This window comes from Festucalex cinctus, chromosome 21, assembly GCF_051991245.1.
Source record: "Festucalex cinctus isolate MCC-2025b chromosome 21, RoL_Fcin_1.0, whole genome shotgun sequence".
Taxonomy (NCBI): domain Eukaryota; kingdom Metazoa; phylum Chordata; class Actinopteri; order Syngnathiformes; family Syngnathidae; genus Festucalex; species Festucalex cinctus.
In genome coordinates, this window is record NC_135431.1 from 5,684,619 (window position 1) to 5,712,516 (window position 27,898).

At 39.0% G+C, this 27,898-nt stretch overlaps 1 protein-coding gene and 1 long non-coding RNA gene across 4 annotated transcripts in view; one reads left to right on the forward strand and one right to left on the reverse strand.

Annotated features, from left to right (window-relative positions):
* The window catches only part of LOC144010240 (uncharacterized), a 32,399-nt gene extending 27,457 nt beyond the window's left edge, over positions 1-4,942 (reverse strand). Inside the window, exon 1 of the long non-coding RNA XR_013281172.1 lies at positions 4,482-4,942. This is a non-coding gene — a long non-coding RNA (uncharacterized LOC144010240). The remainder of the gene's footprint in view (positions 1-4,481) is intronic.
* Positions 3,906-27,245, forward strand: LOC144010232 (uncharacterized). Of its 3 annotated transcripts, none has more exons than XM_077510448.1 (28): positions 3,906-4,002; positions 9,202-9,305; positions 9,607-9,649; positions 10,481-10,528; positions 11,414-13,636; positions 14,373-14,544; positions 14,631-14,740; positions 15,491-15,550; positions 15,671-15,868; positions 15,955-16,125; positions 16,255-16,416; positions 16,642-16,812; positions 16,906-16,947; positions 17,152-17,883; positions 18,235-18,312; positions 18,792-18,898; positions 19,443-19,501; positions 19,570-19,709; positions 19,783-19,998; positions 20,083-20,286; positions 20,360-20,506; positions 20,590-20,768; positions 21,774-21,938; positions 22,020-23,426; positions 23,507-23,548; positions 25,081-25,146; positions 25,304-25,370; positions 25,449-27,245. In XM_077510448.1, exons 2-28 carry the CDS (start codon positions 9,204-9,206, stop codon positions 25,520-25,522), a joined length of 7,185 nt encoding a protein of 2,394 aa, XP_077366574.1. In that variant the 5' UTR covers positions 3,906-4,002; positions 9,202-9,203; the 3' UTR covers positions 25,523-27,245. The 3 variants fall into 3 exon arrangements, with proteins under 3 accessions (XP_077366574.1, XP_077366576.1, XP_077366575.1); XM_077510450.1 differs by having other exon boundaries at positions 17,152-17,847; XM_077510449.1 differs by lacking the exon at positions 3,906-4,002 and adding an exon at positions 4,527-4,798.
* Positions 27,246-27,898: the final 653 nt, after the last annotated feature.

A 27,898-nucleotide genomic window follows, 5' to 3' on the forward strand; every position in this document is an offset into this window, starting at 1 on the left:
TAAATTTATAGAACAGGGAAAAACAATACAATATGCTGAAAAGCACGACACAAATAAAAAACTTACTAACTAGACGTGCAATTTCTGGAGAAATTGTGTGTGAATGCTGAAATCAATGCTATGGAATAATATTGGAAAAAAAGTGAAATTACATTAAATATAATGGAGTGGAATGCTAACTTAGAAAGTTGAATGTCAGTCCAATTAAAAATGCATGGGATTTTTTTTAATATTTTTTAAAATATATATTAAATTTTAAATTGTGCTAAAACTGTATGTTGAACGAGAAAAATATTAGCCCAGGTGGTGTGAATTATTTTTGGAAGAAGTTGAATGTGGGTTGGGGGAGTAGAATGTGCACGAAAAAGCAAGGAGATGAAAAATATGAGTAAAGAATCGGAATAACAAGTGTGACTCTGAATGTTTTCAGCATTCACACAATTACTAGGTAGGAATGAGTACTACTAACTTGTATCGGTATCGGGTAGATAGCAGGTCCTATTTCAAGGTATTGCTACTCGTCAAGCAGCCGCTCTCTTGTGGTCATTTTGCAACCAGGAATTAGGAATTAGATATTAGATATTAGAAGAATAGAAAATTACTATTAATTTGAATGAAAAATACTATATTGGGATACAGTTTATAATTATACGTTTTCTTAAAATGACTTGTCAGTTTTTTGTTGTTTTTTTCGAAAAATTTTAAGAGCATTTTAAAACAACCACAGGTGTTTTGTTAAGATTGAACCCAGGGGCAGCAGATACAATGAAAACAGCAGGGGCCCCGGAATTGAACCCTGTGGAACACCATATGTTCTGTGAATTCATATTGCACATATTCGTCCGATCCTTTTTTTTTTTTTTTTTGCTTGACATGGCCAAACGTTTATTATTATTATTATTATTATTATTATTATTATTATTATTATGCTATGTTAATGTTTTTTTGTTAAACAATCAAAGACATGCTAAGTTCACTCTTCAACCATGCCACAAAAATTGCAATTGTCACTTGTATCCACAGTTATGAAATACAACTCCCTGTTTTGCACATGAAACAGAGCAGAATTATTGTTGCACTCCACTTAATAACAACCAAATGTCTTGTTTCCAATATAATATAAAATTCCCTTCCTCATTTCAAGTGAACAATTGCCCCATAAAAACGTACGTATTCATCATCGTATCTTATTTCACATGGATGAAACGCGTCGTTTGTTCAAATAATCATTCCGCGTTAAACGCACAATCTTCAAACTTGTTCTTTGCTTGTCTCACATGATGTAAACTTCTTTTTGTTCGCATCTAAAAGGCCCCAGTGAACAGAAGGCTCAGGTTGCACTACTTAACAACGCAACAATAAGGACGCACACACCATTGATGCCACAAAGGTGCCTCTGATCCACACCACGACACAAAAGACATTTGTGAATTCACAGAACAGAAGAGAAAAGTGTCGAGGGAGTGTCTTTTAGTCGGCCGTGTTGGAAAAATAAGACGAGTTAATTATACAGGAATTTCTTTTTTTTTTTTCTTTAACTAATTCACTCCCAGCATTTGAATATAGCTAAGTTTCATCATTATTCACAAATATATTTAGACTTGTGAGTAATTTAGCTTGTTTTACAACATGGTTGATCTCTTATACTCTGCTGCCACCTGCTGGCCGTTTGTGTGATAACTAGCGCTGTCAAAGTTAAAGCGTTAACTAATTAATTAATCACGAAAAAAATTATCACATTAATCATGTATTAACGCAGATTAATTGCACTATTAATTTTGACTGCAAATGATCCTTTAGCTTGACAGCGGATGGCTACGTTAAAGGTAGCACAGGTTGTGTTTGAACAATAAACATAACATGCGTTAACGTGAAGCATTTAATAAATGTTTGCGTGTGACATTCAGAATATTTGTTGATGTCAAACTATTGGGGTCATTTTTTTCCACTTTAAATTATGCAAGTAATTAACTGATTAGAAAAAGAGGAGGATTAGACGTTCTCTTAACATTAAATGCCGAAAAAATTAACACATAAGGAGGTGCAATTTTAATTTGGCGGGCAAAAAATGTTGATAAAAAGCCTTTTTAATTATGCGATTAATCGTGATTAATCAAAATTTTAAGATGTGATTAATCTGATTAAAAAATGTAATCGTTTGGCAGCCCTAGTAATAACTACCATTTTGTCAACTGTTCTTTGCAGTTGAGAGGCTGCATCAAAGCCCTCTGTATGCGCTAGCATAAAAAAAAAAAAAAAAACGTAAAAAACGTATAAATACGTCTTTGGCACACTTCAAACTTTGAAAAAAAGAAAATATTTATACGTTTTTGGGAGCAAATGAGTTAATAAAGAGTTGTGATTTCCAGTGCTTGCAAGCTCTCCAGGGACACAGCATTATTCATCCCGTAATTTTTCCATTTTCAGACGCAACCTAAGAAGACACTTTACTTACTTTAGTAATCCCATTGGGGAAATTAAGGCTAATTTTTCTGGTTTCACTGGTAATATTTTGAATGGGTCTAACAACCCTGAAATTGCACAATGGGGATTTTTTTTTTCAGTCAGCATCGTCAAACATGCTCCTCCTCAAGTGCAAGGACATGCGTGCCTCTTTTTTTTTCCCATCAAAGATCACTGTCAAGACCTGCCAAGCTTGTCTGGGCAGTCGAGGAATCGTCAAAGCAAACAAATTAAATCAGACGGTCCATAAAAGGGCTTCTCCGAGCGCCATTAAAGGAGCAACTACACTATGTGACATACTTGATAGTTCAACATTGATCCTGTTATGCAAGAAGAGCCGGTCCCCATTGTCATTATATTGATTAGAATACCACTATAATCACTTTTGTATTGAATTTGTTTTACAACACAGAATGTGAAACCAGTCTGACTAAGAAAAACGGTTTTTGTTTTGTTTTGATTCATTTACAATGACACAGAAATCAATTCATTCATGCTCCCTCCAAGTTGTGGACCGCTCTGTTGGGGTAAAAATCCCCGAGCACCCAAAGTCAGATGAAATAGACTCTAGTGATGGGCATAACAGTTCTTTTAGGTGAACTGAATCACTAGAATCAGTTCATTTAAAAGAACCGTTCAAAAGATTCGTTCATCGTTGACCTCTCTGAGTACCGTATTTTTCGGATTATACGTCGCTCCGTATTATAAATCGAACCAGCCAAAAAATGCAGAAAAATGCATATATATATATATATATATATATATAGATATATATATATATATATATATATATATATACATATATATATATATATATATATAAATATATATATCAGTAGGATTAGGGCATGGACCAAGCAGCACAATACGTGCTCCTCACCCTCTTTGACCCTGACTTGACCGTTGCCTTGTGATCGATATGCTGCTTTTACAGAACAAAGGTGACCATTCATAAATGATTAAGCATCAAATGGTTGCACTCTGGGAGCTATAGTTTTTAAATACTATAAAACAAGGAGTCATAGTTTTAAATACTATAAAACAGACTATTAGTATTCTAAATGATCATGTCCATTTGTAAACATTGGTGATTCCTTGTTTTTTCTGTGTACTATTTATGTGTCACTATTTTGCTGCAGGTTACAAATTCCAAACAGTAATTACACAACATGCTTGAGTGTAATTATTTATATTTGATTTGATCTCTGGTATCATTTCAGTGCAAACTGATAATTACACAAACATCTCTGTCAGTCTTATTCCAGAGAAAGGGAAACGCCAGTCACTAACAGTGGAAAATATGCACAAGGAAACAAGAATGAAAAAAAATACTGTCATATTTATGCATGTGTGTGCGTGCGTGAGTGTGTGTGTGTGTCTTACTAAATTTCAGGAAGTATTTCAAGCAGCATGTTTCCCATAGTTCAGTATACGGGTTGGACAGGGTTTTAAGAAGGTGTAAGCTTCTATCATGAAATGTTGTGACCATATACGCAAAAAGACCAATATCAGCAGGAGAGGGAGGAAATGTGAACCAAGGTAAGAAAACAGATTTTTAATACCTCTTTAAGGCCTTGTGTTTTTATGTTTCCTTGGATTTGTTTGTTTTGTCCTTTTTTTTTTTTAGTTAGTACTTGGTTGGGCGGATGAGGTGAATTCCTGATTTTCTTACACATGGGAAATTATTAACAGCATAGTACTGTAGTGTCATCATCATTTATATTAAGTTAGGTTTACCCAGTTTGCATGTAAAATATTGCATGTGTGGTTGAACACAAAATTATGTAGTTTGTTGGCGTATTAAAATTAAAACACAACTAAAATATAGCTTGATTATTTTCAGTGTTTATAATATATAGAATATAAAATCAATCTTTTGATTATTTACAATGGCAAATTATTGTAGAACCAGCCATACCAAATCGTCCACCGACAGGTTCATAATCATCGTCCGACAATTTATTCCTAGAAAGTTTTTTCAGCAGTTCAATGTGAGCGGTTGTTTTTTTTCTACTTGCCTTGCCCTGTGATGCATTTGGCAACCATGCCAGAATGTAAACTGGCTTCCGTCCATCGAAACCCTGAGCAGGAACAGCGGTATAGAAATTGGAAGGATGGATGGTAGTGAGATCCGGACGTTGATGTCACACGTCCCAAAATGATGGCAGTTAGCGCAGCCATTTTGGCAGCATTGATAATTACGCATTCTCCATGCTATCAAAAGAGGAACCAATGCGTAGCCAATGGCTCGCAGGACCCCTAAAAAGGTGAACAACAACATGGCGGAGGATTTGGGATCTTCCTCATGGATTGTGTAGCGGTCACTTCATATCAGGTGAGTCCCGGGCACTTTGTACATGGTGGCAGAATCAGCAGATGCTAATTTACCTCAAGCAGGCTAGCTTAATTCAGGCAAGTTACCACATGCGAAATGTGGGTGTTTGTGCTGCTCCAGTTTAATAGATATTACACAGTCGAATTCAATAAGTGACCAACACCATAAAGACGTTTTACGGCATGAATGACGTCGGCGGTCGAATTAGCAGATGCTAAGTTGCTAACGTTGCTAACTTCGATGGCATTTTGACCACACATAAAAGGGAAATAAATCCGCATTGTACAAACTTGAAAAACATTTGTATGATTAGATTTGAAAGATGAAGTCACAAAGTGAGTAAAACATTTATTAAAATATTGGGGAAAAAATGTATAACTTTTGTATCGTCTCTTTTCACACGCGGGAAATTATTTTAGAATATTTCGCCAATCAGAGATGCGCTGTTAAGACGGCGATATCTGTCTTGACCAATGAGAAGCACAATAAAAATACAATTGGAAAAAACAAAAACAAAATATGCAAGATAGTGGGCTCTTAGACAAAATGTTGTTGAGCGACAAAGAATATAGTGAGAAACGTTTTATTTTGCCTGCAAATAAATCCACTCCAGTGACTTTCAACAAGAAGACATTAAGCATTTAAATAATTGTAATCATAGGTAGATAGTTCAGACATGGACTATGGAGACAATATGTACAGCAAAGTTGTTGTTTTTTTTTAAACCCCAGATGGTGGTCACAGAACTTAAAAAACGGAAGTTATTTTTTACCCCACAGTCTGATGTTGTGCTACACGTGCATGGTGAAGTCATCATTCCGAGTGGAATCGATGAGGGAATCATTTCCAAAAACTGCAAATGATGCCAAGGAATTGAAAGATTGGGAACCGGTTCTCAACAAAAACCAGTTCTCGATTCCCTTCCTTAACAATGATCAAGAATTACTACATACTTTACCGTCTTTTTACACGGTTTTGAAATCAGGGGTTTTTGAGGCTGTGTGGTGAACTTGCACTTGCACAGCTTTGTATTATCATCATGACCAGAGCTGCAGCTCGCATGTCTTAAAGACTGTGAAAGCATTGCAAAAATTTTAACTCGCTCGATTGTGGACATCAAATCAACCCCCAAAAAATAATTTGGTTGTGTACTGCTAGACTTTTTATTCAGATAAATTGTGACTGTATTCTTGAAGTGTAAATATTTTATTTAAATATACACTCAATATAAATGAATTTCTATGATCACTGCATCCATGTGAAAATGGCAGGAAACTCACAAGTACAAATATTTTCCACTAAACGTGGGCGGTCAAGGGGTTAGCCGTGGCCACCCTGGGCTACCACGTAGCTCCGGCGCTGTTTCCTAGCGTTCACACGTGTGGTGTGATAACTCGAGTGAATGTTGATATTCTACATTTCAGAAACCACATCTTTATCTGTATCTGCAACATTTCTTCCCATGAGTCATTTGTGGTTTTGAGAACAATGAACTACCTCAATTTATCACTTTCTGTGATTTTTGAATAGGACGAGGTCTTCTATCACGGCTCCAGCCAGACTTTTCTGTTAAAATAACTACTAAAAGTACTACCAAAGCACTTATTCTGGTGATTCATTATACATATATAGATTATACGTTAGCTTAGTGGTTAGCATGGCTTCTTCATCCTTTTCTGTTCTCTCTTTTGCTCGGTGAGTTCCATGATTAGCTACTCCTATCCTGCATTAGTGATACCAATGTCTGTTAAAAGTGTTGCTTATTCACTGCCACGGAGGTGATGATTAGTGACTTGGAGAGGACAGGATTCGCACCGCAGACGGCTAGCGTTTAGCTACGGTAGCTAGCCAGCCGGAGCTTGTACTGTAGCTGTTGCAACCGTAGCTTTTGCAAATTGGTGAAGAGGACCCGATTGACTTTCAATAATCCATTTGCCTGAATCAAAAGTCTCCGAATGTAATCAACTCGACAACCTGCTATTTGGACTGATGAACTGAGTGAACTATCAATAATCCATCTGCTTGAATCAATTGTCTCCGAATGCAATCAACTGGATTTCTAACTTCATGGACTTTATAATCTGAGTGAAATTTTATCATTTCTGCTGACTCTATATTTTTATTTGATTTTATGCGTCCTAGTTTAGTATGGGGGCGGGAATCTATAAGCTTTATGCTTCTTCCTGCCAGCCCTTTTTCTTTTCGGTTATTGTTTGTCAAAATTGTATGATGTAATGTTTGATTGTCAACAATGTTGTCCGAAAGGAAAAATGAACAAATAAATCAAATCAAATCAATCAAATTAGCTTTGCGCCAAGCATTCCCTCGGTGTGCTACGCAAAGTAAATGCCTGGGGCAAACGGCCAATTTTGATGCCCTTAAAAATGTATTTGTCAACATTTGGTGGGCAGTTGGGGGAATGTGGGGAGGTGGATAATTTTCTAAGTTTGCGACCGCTTGGTCACTAACGGCTTGGTCAAAATAGGCATTTGTCCAGTTTATCAGTGCGGAATATGCCCTAACATATTTTATTTTTGTCAACCAGGCTTTGCGGGGTGGGGCATCCACAGGTAGATGCCGTGGTGACTGCCCCATTGGCTCCGCCCTCTAACTGGAAAACAGGGAGGATGAGTGACTGTTGGGACGTAGACGCATTTACAGCTTGATACTATGACGTGTTTTCGGCATTATCGTTATTTGTTGGTTGAGTTCAAATGAATCCCATGACAATCTTCCATGTAAGCACTACACATCAGGGGTCAAATTTCCACACAGTGAGTGATTGTGCCGTTGTGTTATGCCATATAGGTGACACATTTTCCCTATTTGAATAGCTGACACAGCTATGACGATCCCACCTCCACTGCACCCTGCAGTCAAAACTGCTCAGAGTTTACTGAACCACAACTGCACCACTATTTAATACTTTGGACGCACATATTTAAACTGTAGTTTTAAGTCAACATTTGTGTGAGTACGTGACGCTTAGCATTCACAGAAGGAAATTCCCGAGATGGGCAGATATGCCCAAGTAAGAATCACTGAGCCCTATTTAATGTACTGTTCTTTGTTCACTCGACAATTCCATTAAACGAACGATTAGTTCACCGTGCCACACTAATCCTTTTACCGTGTTGTATTACAAAATCTTTGAAGAGGAACAGACAACAAAAATAGGATTGTAATGAGTATAAATGCAGAGAGATCTTTAATTTCTGTCTTGTGAATCACTGACAAATTAATGCATACTGTATACTATACAATTATCAACTATGAACTGTTTTGTTTTTAAGTTATGATCATAAAGCTATCGTTAGACAAAGACACTCTTCGGCCAGAACATAAGTAGATTATTATACTGTGCACATAATATTAGTTTTGGGACTGGCATGGTGAGTCCAAACAGTGTGGACAGAGATTAACGGCCACAGAAACAAAAAGCTCCTGCTAAGTCAATTATTTTGTGTTTTAGTGTTTAGTTGCTGATATTAGTCAAGGTAGTTTACTGTATGTTAGAATTGTTTTTGCAATTATCCAACCAATAACTCAAATCTTTGGAATGGTAGCACAAACTGGTAGCAAATTCATGAAATATATTAGTCAGACTGTTGAACATCAGTGCAGTACATGTGTGATAAACCACATTTATTGGCAATAGAAAGACAAACAAACGCCTCTTGTGTAAGCACTTTTCTTTACTTTTCACATGCAGGGAAAGGGAGCGTGTGGCACTGCCTCACTTGGGCTTTTTTATTTTACTCTTTTAAATTATTAATCTGACTGTTTTTTAGTTTTTAGCCCCTTGTATTTTTTTTTTTTAATTTAGTTTGTTGTTGTTTTTTTTAGCTATTCAGTCTTGTATCTTGTAATTTGGGTGCTTTTTCCTCACATGGTTTCTCTGTGCCCCGCCATGTTTTTATTTTAAATTTTTTACTTTTTGTTTTTTATCACGCTCGTGTGTATGTTGGGGGGCGGGGGTGTTGTATTAAAAGTGCTAAATAACTCTTCACTGTAGCATTTCTACAAAATATGATCCCATCATTGGAGAGCTATTTTTAGAACAAGCCCTCCAAGCTGCTCCTGGTCCTTGGGGGCTATTTGGTGCCCATGGGCACCAGGTTGGTGACCCTTGATCTAGAGTGATTCACAGATTTCAAACACTTGTTATATGATTGCACCGCTCAAGTAATATTTTGTTTCACTTTTGTTTTCAGTCTTTTGTGTCCTGCTATGTGCTTAACTGTGTTTGTTACCATCAGCATGCCATCTGTCACGGAATGATTCAAATGGGCTCAGATAACACTGATTGTGTGGGTGACAAAAATCTAACAATGCTGGCCGAAAGATGAATAGAAAAATAACGCAATTCATGCAATTCTTGTTCCTCTCTCTCTCTTTCTTAGGGATGGCAATATCTAAGAATGGCTTGATCGTTGGTCTCCTCTTGGGGACGCTTTGTATTTTGGAAACAGGAGACTTCATCAAATTCTCAAGTCCGGAGTCACTGGTAGGCTCTCTGTTTCAAGACCTTTTCACACTGCACTTGGTTTTCTTGGTGTTCTCTACAGGGGAAATTGCCCTATATTTACTGTAGAGCACTTCAACTGAGCGATACGGTGCTCTGTCTTTGTGCCCTCACAGCACACACACACACACACACAATTGATGGGAACATCAATTCACCTTGCTAAGTGCAGTGTGAAAAGGCCTTCAATACTCAGGAAAACTTACATGGCGACGGTATAAAACGTTTGGGAATCACTGCAGAGACATAAAATAAAAGTCATTTTTTACTTTTTAATCAACAGTTACGCTTTGGAGAACGACATATCATTAGGGAGAAAAGGGCAGGTGAGTGACATTGATTATACTGAATATTCTTTTTGAATTACTGTATAGTGGTTGAAACATCATCCAATCCATTCCAGGACATAACTTCCCAATGGTTCTAACTGCACTTAACCCATTCACTGCCAGCCCTGTTCAAATGGATTTTTGACGTCTCTAGCCGTCAGTGGCAGTGGATGAGTTAAATATTTTTCCCATAATCCTCCCTGAGCCGTCACCTGTTTGTGGGGGAAGGGTTTGTGTATCCCAGTGATCCTTGGAGCTAACGTACGTCGTCTGCGCAAACAGGTCCGAGGTGAGGGACCTTGAATTTTAGAATCAAAATGCCACCATTTTGGGTCGGTTTGGAGTCTAAAAGGGCACAATCCTTAGATTAGAGGAAGCATGGATCCCCGATTCTATGTGATCACCACCTGTGGGAGGGGCTAAAGGGATCGGAAGCATTGATGGGTGGATGGTGGCCGCATGAACAAGTTTTTATGTGTCTTGTTGACACACAAAAAAAACCCTCACAGGGAATTAGTCCATCAGTGTCCAACACACAAGGTATTAGGCCACAAAATAATGAATAAGGCTATCGATATCATTCCTGACCATATTCTTAAAAAAAAAAAAAAAAGAAAGAAAGAAAGAAAGAAAGATATCAGGAATGACTGAAATTTGATCTTAAATAATGAAAGAGTGTCAGCCAGCCGGTCCAACTCAGGAACCTGATTCCATAGAACGGATGCCTGACAACTGAAAGTTCTACATCCTGAATCACTAATTACAATGTCTTCAATAATATGTTGTTGTATGTACAAATGTTCTCAAAATTCTGGATTTCTTTTGCAGCAACGGGCTCCAACAGCACGACAACCTATGGACCAACAACACCAACAGGCAAGGATTTAAAAAGTTCCTTTTCTGATTTTCCAAAATAAGGCCATCACAACCAGTCGCACCAGAAGCATTTTTTCATAGATATATTTGGCAAGTAAGGTGGAGGATTAGCCACAAAGTAGGTACTTGATTATTTTTATGATTATCAATCCGTCAAAAACTGATCAAAAAAGTTATAAATCGGTAAAAATAGTTTGATCATCTTGCTGATGATTTATTTTTTTAAATTTAATTATCATTATTGAATTTAATTATTTCAATTATGATTAACAGTTTGGGCTATTAAATAATACTACAACCTTAATAATCATCAACACGTTTGTTTGTTTTTAGTCAAGCAAAAGTGTAAAAGTAATAGTGAAAAAAAATCTTCAAATATAAAAGTGAAAATAATGCAAGGGGTAACAACGAAAATGAGAATTTTGCGCAATAACTTACAAAGAGCAATATAACATAATTGACCTGTTTTATTACAGGCAAATCTTGTCACAGTAAAATATTTTGCAGCGAAATGTTGAGTCACTGTCACTCTTTACGAAATCTGAAACGATGCAAATTCAGACGACTATATATCAGCAAATATAGACTTGCTGTGAGGTGCAACCAACTGAAAAAGTTAGTAGCATCAGTGCTACCAGTGCAAAAGTTAGTGTCGAGCCCTGCTAAGCACAACTACCTTCCCACAATAAGTGATCTGGCTTTTTTTTTTTTTTTTTTTTTTTTTTTTTTTTTTTTTTTTTTTAAACCAGATCAATTTTCAGAAAATCTTTCTGTACATGAAAAACAAGAGTATATTTTATTGCTTAAACATAACTAACCTAACTTAAAAATTACATAATGGTTTCTTTGCTCAAATTTTTATAACAATGCTTAATCTGTTTACAGACACAACACTGGTTTCTACAGCTCAAACAACTCTATCATCAACAATTCCTGTAACAAATACTACGACACCTCGAGCGCCAACAACAACAGCAACAACTGGGGCAACTACTATGACAACTCGTGCGCCGACAACAACTGGGGCAACTACTACGACACCTCAAGCGTCGACAGCAACTGCGTCATCTACTACGACAACTCGAGCGCCGACAACAACAGCGCCGACAACAACTGGGTCAACTACTACAACACTTCGAGCGCCGACAACAACAGCGCCGACAACAACTGAGGCAACTACTACGACACCTGGAGCATCGACAACAACAGCGCCGACAACAACTGAGGCAACTACTACGACACATGGAGCATCGACAACAACAGCGCCGACAACTGGGGCAACTACTACAACACTTGTAGCGCCGACAACAACTGGGTCAACTACTACGACAACTCGAACGCCGACAACAACTGAGGCAACTACTACGGCACCTCGAGCGTCGACAACAACAGCGCCGACAACAACTGAGGCAACTACTACGACACATGGAGCATCGACAACAACAGCGCCGACAACTGGGGCAACTACTACAACACTTGTAGCGCCGACAACAACTGGGGCAACTACTACGACACCTCGAGCGCCGACAACAACTGGGGCAACTACTACGACACCTCGAGCGCCGACAACAACTGGGGCAACTACTACAACACCTCGAGCGCCGACAACAACTGGGGCAACTACTACGACACCTCGAGCGTCGACAACAACTGCGTCATCTACTACGACAACTCGAGCGCCGACAACAACAGCGCCGACAACAACTGGGTCAACTACTACAACACTTCGAGCGCCGACAACAACAGCGCCGACAACAACTGAGGCAACTACTACGACACCTGGAGCATCGACAACAACAGCGCCGACAACAACTGAGGCAACTACTACGACACCTGGAGCATCGACAACAACAGCGCTGACAACAACTGAGGCAACTACTACGACACATGGAGCATCGACAACAACAGCGCCGACAACAACTGGGGCAACTACTACAACACTTGTAGCGCCGACAACAACTGGGTCAACTACTACGACAACTCGAGCGCCGACAACAACTGGGGCAACTACTACGACACCTCGAGCGTCGACAACAACAGCGCCGACAACAACTGGGGCAACTACTACAACACCTCGAGCGCCGACAACAACTGGTCCAACTACTACGACACCTCGAGCGTCGACAACAACTGCGTCATCTACTACGACAACTCGAGCGCCGACAACAACAGCGCCGACAACAACTGGGTCAACTACTACAACACTTCGAGCGCCGACAACAACTGAGGCAACTACTACGACACCTCGAGCATCGACAACAACAGCGCCGACAACAACTGAGGCAACTACTACGACACCTCGAGCATCGACAACAACAGCGCCGACAACAACTGAGGCAACTACTACGACACCTCGAGCATCGACAACAACAGCGCCGACAACAAGTGGGTCAACTACTACGACACCTCGAGCGCCGACAACAACAGCGCCGACAACAACTGAGGCAACTACTACGACAACTCGAGCGCCGACAACAACTGGGGCAACTACTACGACACCTCGAGCGTCGACAACAACAGCGCCGACAACAACTGGGGCAACTACTACAACACCTCGAGCGCCGACAACAACTGGTCCAACTACTACGACACCTCGAGCGTCGACAACAACTACGTCATATACTACGACAACTCGAGCGCCGACAACAACAGCGCCGACAACAACTGGGTCAACTACTACGACACTTCGAGCGCCGACAACAACAGCGCCGACAACAACTGAGGCAACTACTACGACACCTCGAGCATCGACAACAACAGCGCCGACAACAACTGAGGCAACTACTACGACACCTCGAGCATCGACAACAACAGCGCCGACAACAACTGAGGCAACTACTACGACACCTCGAGCATCGACAACAACAGCGCCGACAACAACTGAGGCAACTACTACGACACCTCGAGCATCGACAACAACAGCGCCGACAACAACTGAGGCAACTACTACGACACCTCGAGCATCGACAACAACTGGGGCAACTACTACGACACCTCGAGCGTCGACAACAACAGCGCCTACAACAACTGGGGCAACTACTACGACACCTCGAGCGCCGACAACAACTGGGGCAACTACTACAACACCTCGAGCAACAACAACAACAAGTAAGAACATATTTTATATACAGTATATTATGTTGTGAAGTGTTGTTAATCACAGAGAAATAAATATATGTTCCAGAAAGAGCTGATTATTTAGCATGAAATCGGTGTAATGGACAGTTTAACAAAGAAAAAGTTTTTTCAACAAGAGCTCAATCAACAACAGGTTTTAAAAAAAACGGGGCCGGGCGAACGTGTCAGCTGCGTGACATCACTCCCACGGCAAATTGACAGCACGCACTGATTATTTTATTTTTTTTCCACTCACTCACTCACAAGCTTACATGTGTGAATGAGTGAGTGAAAAAAAAAATCCGTGCGTGCTTTCAAATTTCCGCGGGAGTGACGTCACGCAGCTGACACGGTCGCCCGGCCCCGTTTGCGACACTCCACCCCCCCGCTCTGCGATTGGCTGGAGGGGTGTAAACACTTTCCACAGAAACGTCCCGCTGTTTACAAAACAAACACAAAATGGCAAAATACAGGCTGGGGTGTGGGGTTTTAGGACAAAATAACTCCCACACGTTATGAAAAGCCCATATCTATAACTTGAAAAGTAGTTAGTCTATTTAAATCCTGTATTTAAAAAGTGCATTTTCCTGAGTGAAACCGGCAGACAGCCCCTTTAAGATGCTGTCCAGAAAGCCGGCTAGGAGTTCAGGAGGAAAAAGGGATAATTTGATAACATACTGCATACTGTGACATAAAAATATGTGCAATCATCTTCATGATTGATCAGGATGTTGGACTCCATGGTTTGATCGAGACAACCCCTCTGGGAATGGCGACTTTGAAACTCTTTCCGATCTGCGCAAAGAGAACCCAGGCAAAATCTGTGAACATCCAATTCAAATTGAAGTCAAAACAAAATCTGGAGCCAGTGTTGAATCAACAGGCAACGTGATTAATGTGTAAGTATGAGATGTGATGCAAATGCTGACATAAAATGGCTCCCCCCCAAGGCTTTAGATTCTTTTTCTTGCTTTTGCCTCTGCAGATCTGACACAAACCAGGGATTCATTTGTAGAAATATTGACCAGCCAAACGGTTCTTGTGCAGATTATCAAGTTCGTTTCTTGTGCCCTCCTGAGTTTTGTCAACCTGAAGGTAATTTTGCGCATAATGCACTCCAGTTTTAAGGCTTTTTTTTTTCAATGCCTTTAATCACATTAACTCATTTGCTTCCAAAGACGTTTTTATGTTTTTTTATATGCTAGAGCATACAGAAGGTTTTGATGCAGCCTCTAAACTGAAGAAAACACTTGAAGCAATGGTAGTTATTACAAAAAAAAAGCCAGCAGGTGACAGCAGAGTATAAGAGATCAAACAGAGCCATGTTGCAAAAAACTCTTTTCCCGACTGTTTTAAACAAAATTGTGATGAAACTTAGCTATATCCTAATGCCAATTGCTGCAAAATGGAAACAGATAGAAATGTACTTTTTTTCCTGATGAAAGAAGAGATGCTAATTTTTCTTTTGGTAGATTCCATGTTTTATAGCAATAGAACACAAATACTCTGTGGGCCTTGCAAAAGCAGTCAAAATCTAGTAAAGGGGTTGCTTCAGTGAAAATGGCTGGGAGTGAATGAGTTAATACAAAATAGTTCTAATCCATCATCAGTATTGTTCAATATAAATCTGTTAGAAATGTCAATTCATTTATCAAAAAGCTATATGAAAGTGCTAATATTGTGCAAAATTAGTAATAGCAGCATTAAACTAATTTAATCCATAACACTGGTTTCTATAGCTGTTACAAGCGCTACAATTACTGCAACCGCAAGTGAGTCAATCATGTCAATTCGTCCGTTTGTGAAATTGGAGGTTTTAACGAAGTATCTGTTTTACACACGCAGGACTGGACTCTACCACCACTTTATACACCACAACAACTGGAGTGCCAACAACAGTGACGAGTAAGAGTTTATGAATTCTATTTGGTCAAGCGATCTCCCACACGTTACATTTGACTCCTACATATTTTCTAAGTACGTAATACAACAGTTGAATTGAATGTATATGATTATCTCTTCCAGACACAACACTGGTTTCCCCAACAGTTTCAAAAACTACAACTGTAGCCCCTCCATTTGATTATGAATACCTCATCTCTTTTGAGCTGAACACCACAGATGTGAGTGTGATAAATAAACTGAGGAGCATTCTGACAAACATCAGTTATCCCATACACATCAACAGCTATTCCAAAATCTCTGACATCGACATAACTACAGGTAAAAAAATCCTTGGGAGCTACCTGTACATATTGGTGACAACTCAGATAAAGTATAGGAAGGTGATCGTCTTCTTCTAATTATAGTTTGCAGTCCAAGCAGTGCCGGTTTCCAGTGCATATGTGAGGATGAGTATCGTTGGTCATGTGACCAGTGTTTACAGCATGGATCATGTGACAACATCACAAATGACACATGTGGATGCATCGATGCCATTCCTCCTGGTGGACAATATTGCCAATCTGTCCATCATTACAGTAAGATATTTTGAACCAATGATGTCGCAGTACTACACAGTTGATTTTGTAATTGAAAATGTCTTGGTACATTTTTTTTTTACTTATAGTAATCAGCATGATTGTTAATTTTCCCCTTCTTCCTTTCAGACTTTACAGATTGTCCTGCACCTGTTGAATACCTCATCTTTGTTGAGCTACACACCATCAATATGAGCGTGATAAACCTGCTAAGAAACATTCTGACAAACATCAGTTATCCCATATACGTCAACAGCTACTCAAACATCTCGGATATCGACATAACTACAGGTAAATAAAAAGTATCTCATGGTGGATCAATAAATTACATTAAAGTCAGACTTGAATGACAAGAAAGAATGTTTCTTTGTAAGTATGGATACATGTTCCTCCATAACCCATGGAATCAAATGCGGGGTTCCCCATGGTTCAAATTTAGGCCCGATACTTTTTAGTCTCTTTATGATAAGTGATTGGGATACAGGTTAGCAAAAAATAATCCGTACCCTCTTATAGTTTGCAGTGCAAGCAATGCCAGTTCCTGGTGCGAATGTGAGGATCAGTATCGTTGGTCATGTGACCAGTGTTTACAGTATGGATCATGTGACAGCATCACAAATGACACATGTGGATGCATCAATGGCATTCCTCCGGGTGGACAATATTGCCAATCTGTCAATCATCATAGTAAGCAATTTAAAATTTGTAATACAGTTGTTGGAAATATCCATTTTGGTTATGAGGTCGTATTTACTTTGAATCTTTTATTTTTCTTTTAAGACACAACTAGTTGTCCAAGCACAACTCCCATCCCCCCTTACAGTAAGTGATAAGGCTTTTATTTTTTTTGTAAACAGATAAATGTTGAGCAAATCTTTCTGTATATGAAAAACAAGAGTATATTTTACTGCTTATACATAAACAACCTAACATAAAAATTATCTCGTGGTTTCTTCGCTCAATTTTTTATTATAATGCTTAATCTTTTTACAAACACAACACTGCTTTATACAACCTTAACTCCAGAACCGCCAACAACTATGGCAAATACTACGACACCTCAAGCAACAACTGTGGCAAATACTACGACACCTCAAGCAACAACAACACCTGTGGCAAATACTACGACACCTCAAGCAACAACAACACCTGTGGCAAATACTACGACACCTCAAGCAACAACAACTGTGGCAAATACCACGACACCGGAAGCAACAACAACTGTGGCAAATACCACGACACCTCAAGCAACAACAACACCTGTGGTAAATATTACGACAACTCGAGCAACAACAACACCTGTGGCAAATACTACGACAACTCGAGCAACAACAACACCTGTGGCAAATACTACGAAAAATCGAGCAACAACAACACCTGTGGCAAATACTACGACACCTCAAGCAACAACAACACCTGTGGCAAATACTACGACAACTCGAGCAACAACAACACCTGTGGCAAATACTACGACACCTCAAGCAACAACAACACCTGTGGAAAATACTACGACAACTCGAGCAACAACAACACCTGTGGCAAATACTACGAAAAATCGAGCAACAACAACACCTGTGGCAAATACTACGACACCTCAAGCAACAACAACACCTGTGGCAAATACTACGACAACTCGAGCAACAACAACATCTGTGGCAAATACTACGGCACCTCGAACAACAACACCTGTGGTAAATACTAAGACAACTCGAGCAACAACAACAACTGTGGCAAATACTACAACAACTCGAGCAACAAGTAAGAACATATTTTACATAACGGTATATTGTGTTGTGAAGTGTTGTTAATCACAGAGAAATAAATATGTTATAGAAAGAGACGATTATTGAGCATGAAATTTGTGTAATGGACAGTAACAAAGGACAAGTTTTGAAAAATCCCAGTTTCCTTAGTTGATAACAATTCTCCCTTTACAATATTTTCTCTTCAACCTCAATCAACAACAGGTAAATTGAAATATCACATGAACAATATTTTTTACTCGGCAATAAAAAATCGTCCTAAACCGTATCAGTAGATATTATGTTGAAACTGAAACATTTCCAGCAAAGATGACGAATAAAGAAATATCTTCACTAAACACTACAGCGTCCGCAACGACTACAACTACTACCACCACCACCACAACCACCACCGCCACCCCCGCTTCCAGTACAACTCCTCGTGGTAAGTACAACTTTCGTTACCATGATGACGGCGGCAGCATTGAAGTGACAGCTTTTACTAGCTGTGATAAGACACTACAATTAACAAGGCAGTTTGATCAAACGGTGTTGATGTCAGCAACATTTAGCTCGCTAACGCAGCACTTCCTTTTAGCTCTCTTGTTGAAAACCCAAAATTTATGCCCATTTTTACCGAGACAACATATGGCATTTTTAAATGTGCTTTGGATGTCTTTAAATTAAGGTAACCATAATAATTTTGCACCGCTTTCACTTGTGTGCTTCCGCGGAGGGGATGTAATTTTTCGGGAGTAACTACATCGGCACAATACACTTGGGACAAACCGTGCTGCCATTGGTTGCCGGGAAGATTACAACACGCTTTGGTTTCTCTTTTTATATTTTCATGACAGGGAGAGACATATTGATGTCCTCTCATCTACTTGTTTTTTGTATTGTCTCTGTTTTGTCTCTCAACAGTATTGGATTTAGAAATATCCATAAGATTCGACAAGGAGTACACTCCCGAATTGGGCGATAGTAGCAGCGATGAATACAGGGATTTTGAGGCTCAGATCAGGCCTGTGGTAGGTCCTACGAACGCGGCAATTTTTTAACATACCGTATTTTCCGCACTATAAGGCGCACCTAAAAGCCTTCAATTTTTTCAAAAGTTGACCATGCGCCTTATATATGGATCACTATTGAACCGCAACAGGTCTCGCTGTCAAGACGTTTATCGTTGACTCGGCACGATCGGTGACGCGCATGCGCAGAAGATCCCGCCATCTTGGATCGCTAGCTAATACCAATACTTTACCTCAGAGAAAATTATAAAACAGCTGTTTATTCATTTTGGGGAGTGAATGGAGTTGTCAGAAAGCTGGTTTGTAATCTATTAATAAAGTTTGACTGACCTATCTGACTGTTTTGTTGACATTCCCTTTAGCGCAGCACCATCTAATGGATGCATAACATAACCCCAGCTTCTACTGTAGCGCCTTATATATGGAAAAAGTTTTAAAATATGTCATTCATTGAAGGTGCGCCTTATAATGCGGTGCGCCTTATAGTGCGGAAAATACGGTACATTTTTACGTGTGCACTCCTAATGTTGACTCTCACTCACAGTTACGTGAGGAATATGGAAGACTAAGCGGATTCGTCAATGTTTTTGTGAGCGCTTTCAGGTAAAGATGGAACAAGCAGTCTGAAATTGGTTTAAGGTCTCAGTGGTTGTTTATGTTTCTTCTTTCAGGCCAGGAAGTGTGATTGCAGACGTTGTTGTTGAAACATTACAAGTTGACACGGCCCAAGTTGCTGTGGTGAATGCAAGACTCCCTGATGCATTGCGGCCAATTGCTCCTGTCATTGGCCCTGTGACTGCAATTTACACTAGTAAGTTTAACGCTCGTTTTTTTTTTTTGTGTCTTGATCCAATTTGTAATTGCTTCATTTTTGTTTTCCTAAGGTACGACTCCAATCAAATTTCCAGCTGTGACATATACTGGCAGATCAATGACATTGACATGTGGCCCACCTTCTGCTAGCATCGATTTAGCAAGCGTCACTGACGTTAAATGGAAATTAAAAGGACAGGAAATCAGACCGAGTGGACGAATTCAAATAGTTTCATCCGGTACGGAGTCCGAGCTTACAGTTCGGAACGTGATTCTGGCCGACGCTGGTGAGCCAAAACGAACCAAAACTCTGATGAAGGAATTACAATAAAGCCTGATTTGTATTCACACTTGTTGGATCTTTTTAACAGGTCTTTATGAATGCAGCTTAATTGGCAGCGAGATCACTTTTGTGCAAGTGGGATTTGCATCACAAATCAAACAAGCTCCAAATGTGCGAGTAAAAAAACAAGTCAATGTGAAGTGTTCAGAGGGGGGAGAACAGCCGCTTGATTGTTGTGTGCAGTCCAACTACGTTGTCAGGTGGTTTCAGGGCCCCACTGAATTAATCTCAGGTAAGCCGGCAAGTGAAAGTTCACCACCTTTGCCCTGCCATTTTTTCCAAGCAATATTTGAACATTTTCACAGACATAACAAATGTTGGGGACTGCATCGTACACAAATACAGTCTGGATGGATGCGCAGATTTACCAACCCAAAAATTAAGTTTTACATGTCGAGTAGATGATCCAAGAGACGTTGAAGAGATAACAACAATGATCATTTTTAATGACGGTAAGAGCGACCCTTTAAACATTCCTTCTGCTTATTTTTTATCTATTTTTTTGGTAATAATAACATATTATTTCTCTCTCAAGTTGCTACATGTAATGATACGCTGTATGGGGTCGGACGACCAGGTGACATATCATCTACATCATGTGATCCTGGTCAAGAGGGGAGCAGGTCCGCAATATGCAGGGATACAGGAGAATGGGTTCTTTTGGAAGACAATTGCATTCTCATTGAAATCAAAGACTTGTTAATCGTGTCTGAGGTAGGTGATCACATTTGACATATTTTCCGTCTTCATATCTGTGTAAGGGCGTGTATCAGGCTAAGGCAGTGCGTCTCAATTATTTTCTGTCGTGCCCCCCCAGTAAGAAGAAAACCTCTCGCGCACCCACCGTGACTATAAAAAATATCATTTGTCTATAAAATTGTTATAAGCACACCCCTGCATAACAATGTATCCCTATTAACGTATAAGAGAATAAAAAAAAGAAAGAAATATGGACCAACTTACAACAAAGAATAGCTTCATTAACTGTAACAGAAAGATTTAAAGTGCATCTGAAATTCAAAAATAAAATTAAATCCTTAATTATACTATAAACCTTTTTTGGCTGGCCACGTCAAACCATATGACACGGAAAAATAAAATTACATAAAATCAATAAATAATAATGCATTCAAACTGATCACCAACATTAACTCAGGAGCACAATATTTTAAAAAAAAAACAAAAAAAAAACTTGTTCCATACTCTTGTTAACAATATAAATATGACTGCATCTTTTAGTCATTGATACAGTAATTTCATAATAACTCACAAAACTGAGTTAAAATTAAAAAGATGTACTGTACTGTACTGTACTGTAAAAAAACAACTGTGATATTGATTTGTGTTGGTCATTTTTTTCTGCCACTAGATGGCATTACTGCATTTGTGAGACAGTGACATCTCAGTGCATTTTTCTTTCCATATTAAGAGCTACCTAATCTTTAACATGAAATAACAAACTTGTAAAAGTTGTGGTCTACTGCGTTGCAACTGGAATTTCCCCAGTATAGGCTTTCCAAGTAATTAAAAGCGCGTTAAAAAAACAAAATTGTGGCGATTACGGAACTTTAATAACTCAAAATTAACGTTTAATTTTGACACCCCTAGTCGCAAATGATAAAACTGACAACTCTGCTGTGACGGTTTACAGTAGCTTTCGGATTCCAGTGAATGCCTTTTTGGTTCATAGAGAAACGTTTGTAATCTTGCGTTTCCTAGGATTTGGTTGACGAGGACGTACCACAATTTACTGCAAATCTCAGCAATGTTGTCCAGGGGGAAAAAGAAGAAATTACAAACTCTTCTGCAACCATCTCAGCTATCGTTTCCATCCTGAGCTCCATTGCCAACGTTTCCACTCAAGTGAATGAAACTGTCATGGAGGTATGATGACCACCCATAATAGTCTACAGTGCAGTTTAATCATACAATGAATCTCACCAGGAAATCTGTCTTCATTTGCAGAACGTGCTGAAAACGGTAGACGTCCTCGTTAGTGACGACGCAAGAGAATCCTGGGAAGTTCTGAGAGAAAATGTCACGCGCAATGACAGCTCAGCATTGCTCAATTCAATGGAGACGATCGCTGACGAGCTCGTCGGGGAGTTTGCCATCAAAACGGACTTGATTCTGCTCAACCGGACGACCTTCGATAACTCGTTCATGGCGGAATTCAACTCGAGCGTCGTCATCGACATTCCCAACACCGACGCCAACAATCTCACCATCACCACCATCGTTTTCTCCACCCTCGATAATGTCCTGCCGCCGAGGAATTCCAGCTTTAACGGCACGCTCCCAGACGAAGTCACCAACAGCACGTCGGTTTCCTTTGACGACTCGGTGAACGCCGCCGTGGCGCTTATCCGGTTAAGAAAAGACATTCGGGATGTTAATCTGAGTTTCAAAAAGCAGAACACCTCCCTGACGCAGAATCCCCAGTGCGTCTTTTGGAACTTCACGCTTTTCGACGCCTTCGGCGCTTGGGACGACCAGGGCTGCGAGGTGGTTTCCGACGTAAACGACATCGTGACCTGCCACTGCAACCACCTGACCTCGTTCTCGATTCTGATGGCGCCGGGCGTCCCCGAATCCATACGAGTCGCGTTGGACGTTATCACCTATGTCGGAGTTGGCATATCCATGGCGAGTCTGGTCATATGTCTCGTCATCGAAGCGTACGTTTGGAAAGCCTTGACGAGGAACAACACCGCGTTCATGCGCCACGTGTGCATTGTGAACACGGCCCTGTCCTTGCTGATCGCAGACATTTGTTTTATAATCGCTGCCTCTTATGCCAAGAACCCCCTCGAAAACCCAGGCGAGGACCACGCGGTTCCGCTGGGACCATGTACGGCGGCCACATTTTTCATGCACTTTTTCTACCTGGCGCTCTTCTTCTGGATGCTTGCGTCAGGGCTTCTTCTGTTCTACCGAACCGTCATGGTCTTCTCCCACATGTCCAAATCAACCATGTTGGCGATCGGCTTTTTCTTCGGCTACGTGTGCCCTCTCATAATAGCCGTTGTGACCGTCGCTGCCACAGCCCCGGGGAAAGGATACATCCGGGAAACGGATGCGTGCTGGCTCAACTGGGTCAGGACCAAAGCCCTGCTGGCTTTGGTGATCCCGGCCTTGACGGTGGTTTTGATCAACTTTCTGATTTTAATCGTGATCATGTTCAAAATGTTGAGACGAGGCGCAGGAGAGGTCGCGCAAGCCGATGAGAAGCACGCGCTGGTTGTCGTCGCCAGATGCGTGATCATTTTGACGCCTCTGTTCGGACTCACGTGGGCTCTGGGAGTGGGAACCATGGTATCGTCCACAAACGAGGGGATCCACATTGCGTTCGCCTTCTTCAATTCACTACAGGTACTTTCTTTACGTTAATATACATAATTGTCTTTCTCGGCAATGCATCTTGTGTGATATAACTTTGGTCTTGTTTTTAGGGGTTCTTTATTTTAGTGTTTGGGACACTGCTGGATGCAAAGGTAATTTCAGTGATGGTTGATTATCAAAAAGGTTTATCTCACTTATATGTACACCAAGAGTTACTGCATAAAAAAATTAAGAGCTTTTTGGTAGCCTAGATTGAAAGATTATCACAATATTCCTGAATAGTTAAAGTAACCATACAATTTAATCACTGTTTTCTCAGGTAATTCTGCTTATTATGTTGAATCAATTTATATACAGTAAAATAATTGGTGAAAGAAAAACAATTACTCACAGATGAATGAGAGGCAGACTCAAAACTAGAAGCTGGTTTTCAGTCGATCACGAGACTTGTACTAGACTTAGACTTGACTTTATTGATCCCTCTGGGAAATTTACATTTCCAGCAGCAATAAGAACAGATAATAAAATATTTCAATCAATCAATAAGGTTATTACACCAGAGATTGAATTATTAATAATAATAATATAATTAAAAATAACAATTCAATCAATCAATAAATGTTATTACACCAGCGATTTAGTAAAGTTTCCTTTGTTCTTATTTTGTAATAATTATGCTATTGTAGATAAGCCAAATGATTCATGCCAATTTTTCATACCTAAACAAACATAAAAAAAAACTACACTCAGAAATATTTCAAGCCTGTTTCAGATGATAATGGAAAATTACAAATAACAAATAAAGAAATATTTCAAGCCTAACTAAAGATTTATGTAATTTTTTACATGACAAATTCCCATGTACTTTTTTTTTTAGATAACTAACACAAACCTACCAAATAAACCTTAAATGATACATATTCATTAGTCTCATAAAGCCTATTCATTTGAAATTCATAATCCTCAAGTTTATGTATTTAGTATGAATAAAGTATAATTAGTGTAAATTAATAATAATGGGAGTATTTATTTAAAATACATAAAATGTATTGTTTGAATTGCATAATAATCAGGTTACCTATACATGATAAATAATATAGCGTCGCTGCTATGTGAAAAACCATGTCAATTTTTTTTTTTTCCTTTTTAATGTTTTGGTGATGAAATTGAACGCAGACATCTCAAAAACATAAAAATAAAAAAAGTAATTATACTTTATGCATTTCAAATGAATAGGCTTTATTAGACTAATGAATATGTTTCATATAAGGTTTATTTGATAGGTTTGTATTAAAATTATCTAAACAAAATAAATGGGAATTTGTTATGTAAACCAGGGTAGGAACATTTTATTCACAACTGGATAATTTTACATTCAGTTGAACAATAAATTTAGCTTTTTGCTTTTAATTCACCGCCCCTCAAAATAACTGCTTATTATATTGATAAATATTGCAAATAGGGGTTGCACGGATTGAGATATTGACACGATAATGTAATGAAAGTTAAATCGATATTGACTCGGAAAAAGTGGTTCACAATTCTGTACATCATCTTTGTTCCTTTGTCCAAAATGCTTGTGGTGCATTTGTGAGCAAGTGTAAAATGATTTCATTGTTCCCAACATTAGCCGCCGCCCTACCGAGTGTGGTTATTGATTTTTTGACTTTGATTATAATTATAGATCCGAGCCACTCTCTCCAAGAAACGCCTTGTATCAAGCACAGGCTCGGGCTCCAATCAAACTGCAGTAAGTGATTTTGCGTTACATGAAACACATCCTTACCAACTGTCAGTTTCTCAAGTTGTATCTATTGTTTTTCAAAACACAACAATACTGTAAAAAGTAAGGTCTCTTTTTGTTAGTTTGATTTTAAATGCCGATTCCTTTGTTGTCCGTCTATTAGAGCACAAGTGCTGGCGGTTCCTCATTGAGTGGTAAAAACTGGTTCAGAAAGTTCCGTGGGAAAAGATGTAAGTTATTGATTTGATTGTGTCTTGCAAATATTTGAAGTAATCTCCCAATCAAGTAGTTTGTTGTTTATCCTGCAGATGTCTACCACGTATCAGAAGCTGCAACCTCAAGCTCAAACTCTAATAGCCATGAGTCATACTCCAACATCTGAATCAGATCAGTTATCGCACAGGAAATGGGCTTTATTTCAGACTGAAGAAATCTGTATCTCTGTACGATTTAGTACAATTTAACTCATTTGCTCCCAATAACGTGTAAATACGTTTTTTTTAATGTTCTAAGTGTCCCAAAGACGTATTTAGACGTTTTTTTAGTTTTTTTTTTTTTTAATGCTAGAGCATACAGAAGGCTTTGATGCAGCCTCTCAACTGCAAAGAACGGTTGCAGAAATGGTAGTTATTACACAAACGGCCAGCAGGTGGCAGCAGAGCAAAGGAGATCAACCAGCGCCATGTAGAAAAACAGCTCAATTACTTACAATTTTGAATAGATTTGTGATGAAACTTTGCTCTCTTCTAATGCTAATTGCTTCAAAACGGAAACAAATAGAAAAATACTTTTTTTTCCTGATGAAAGAAGAGACTTTAATCTTTCTTTTGCTAGGTTCCATCTTTTATAGCAATAGAACACAATATTCTGTGGGCCTTGCAAAATCAGTCAAAATCCAGTAAAACAGCCAGGAGCGAACGGGATTACTTCTGTGAAAATGGCTGGGAGTGAATGAGTTAAATGCAGCCAGTCATCAATATTTGCTGTTTTAAAACAATGCAGTGGCACAAATACCTGCTGTACCTACTGGATTTAAATATCTGTTAAAGCAGTTAGTTACACTCTTCAAACAAATGATTTAACGTTAACAATTACGCTTAGATAACGGAAATTTGACTGCAGAAATCAAATGTGTATTTTTAATGTGCAATAATAGAAGTAACCTTTTTGACATGATGAGTTGGTGTACGTTTAAGTTGCCAATGTATTTTTATGTATATTTTGTATTTTTATCAACTGTAACCTGTAAGAAATGCACTTATTTATGTAAGAAAATTACGCAGCCTGCCTTATAGAAAAGATTGTTCGTTCTGAATTTGTACGGTTGCAATGGATGCCAGCACAAACGACGGCAAAACGTGTCATATCTGCCTTTTATAATCGACTTTAACCTTGGGTTACTTTGGATAATATCTTTGTGACATGGCATGCTGATGAATCGCGGACATTTCTCGGATGTCGCATACTTGACCAAGCATCAACTTGCTGCATGACTGAAATGCGAGGACGTCACTCTTTAATCGTGGAAAAGAGCATACGTGCACCTTTATTGATTTGACTGATAAAATTTTTTTTTTTTTAAATATACGGGGCACATCGACTGACATGGGCGTTTTCATGAGTTTTGTCATTTGCACCCTTTAACTTGTTGAAATCCTTAGATCTGCCACTGTTTCAAATTTTTCAATACAAACCTACAACTATTTACTGTTATTCTGACTTACTGTGTTAGTATAGATTAGTGATTAGTAACTAGGGTGTGTTCCAACAAATACAAATTAGTGTTACATTACAATGCTCCAAGAGAAGCAGTCTTTGCCAAAGACTGTCGACCCCCGTTAAATAGTTAAAGTACATCCCAGGTCAGACTTATCTTTTATTTGGAAAATAACCAGCTGTGCTTAGTATGTATGGACGAGAAATATTATTATTTTGAATAAGGGACTTAAAAAGAGATTTAAGTGAATCCTGTGGCAATATTTTGTGAAACTTTATTTAATTTTCTGTATTGACTGTAAATGTATTTTTTTATGCTCCCCAATGTTTCTTAATTACACTGAAAGGCACTGAAAAGCTTATGTGTTATTAAAATATGACACACATGATCCCTCACGAAGTCAAAGGCTATTTTTTTTTTGTCTTCAGCGTTCTCATTCAACTCTTATTTTTATTTGATTGTTTTGAGTTTCAAATTCAAATAAAAATAATTGTGCCAACTATAGCAGACATTAGAAAATTTAGTGTTACAAAGTTGGAAAACTCAGATTTAACCAAAAAGATTGGACTTATTATTAAGACGTTGGCCAGATATTTGTGCATTTTCACTGGTTTTAAAGATTCATGACTTACCCAACATTCACAGGAAAATGATACTTTTATCATTGGTTGTAGTTGTGTCTTCGACATCCTAGTCGCGCGATCGGTGACGCGCATGCGCAGAATATCCCGCCATCTTGGATCGCTAACTACGGCAAATCCACTAGAACAAAATACCTTTATATGCCTGCGCGACATTGCGCGTTCGTAAAACCATGATACATCGTTCCTGATGCATTATAAGAAACCATTTTAATTCTACAGGCGTTTTACTTTTGACCCCATTACATTCCTAGTGAGTCTTCATTGATAGAATTTACGTTTAGTCTGCAGTATTTTTTATTGTCTTTAGAACAATATGTGGCCAATATAGGATAGGTTTTGAGGGTGGGTGAGGCAGGGGGAGTCATTTAAAACACACACACCGCAGACTTACTGTAAA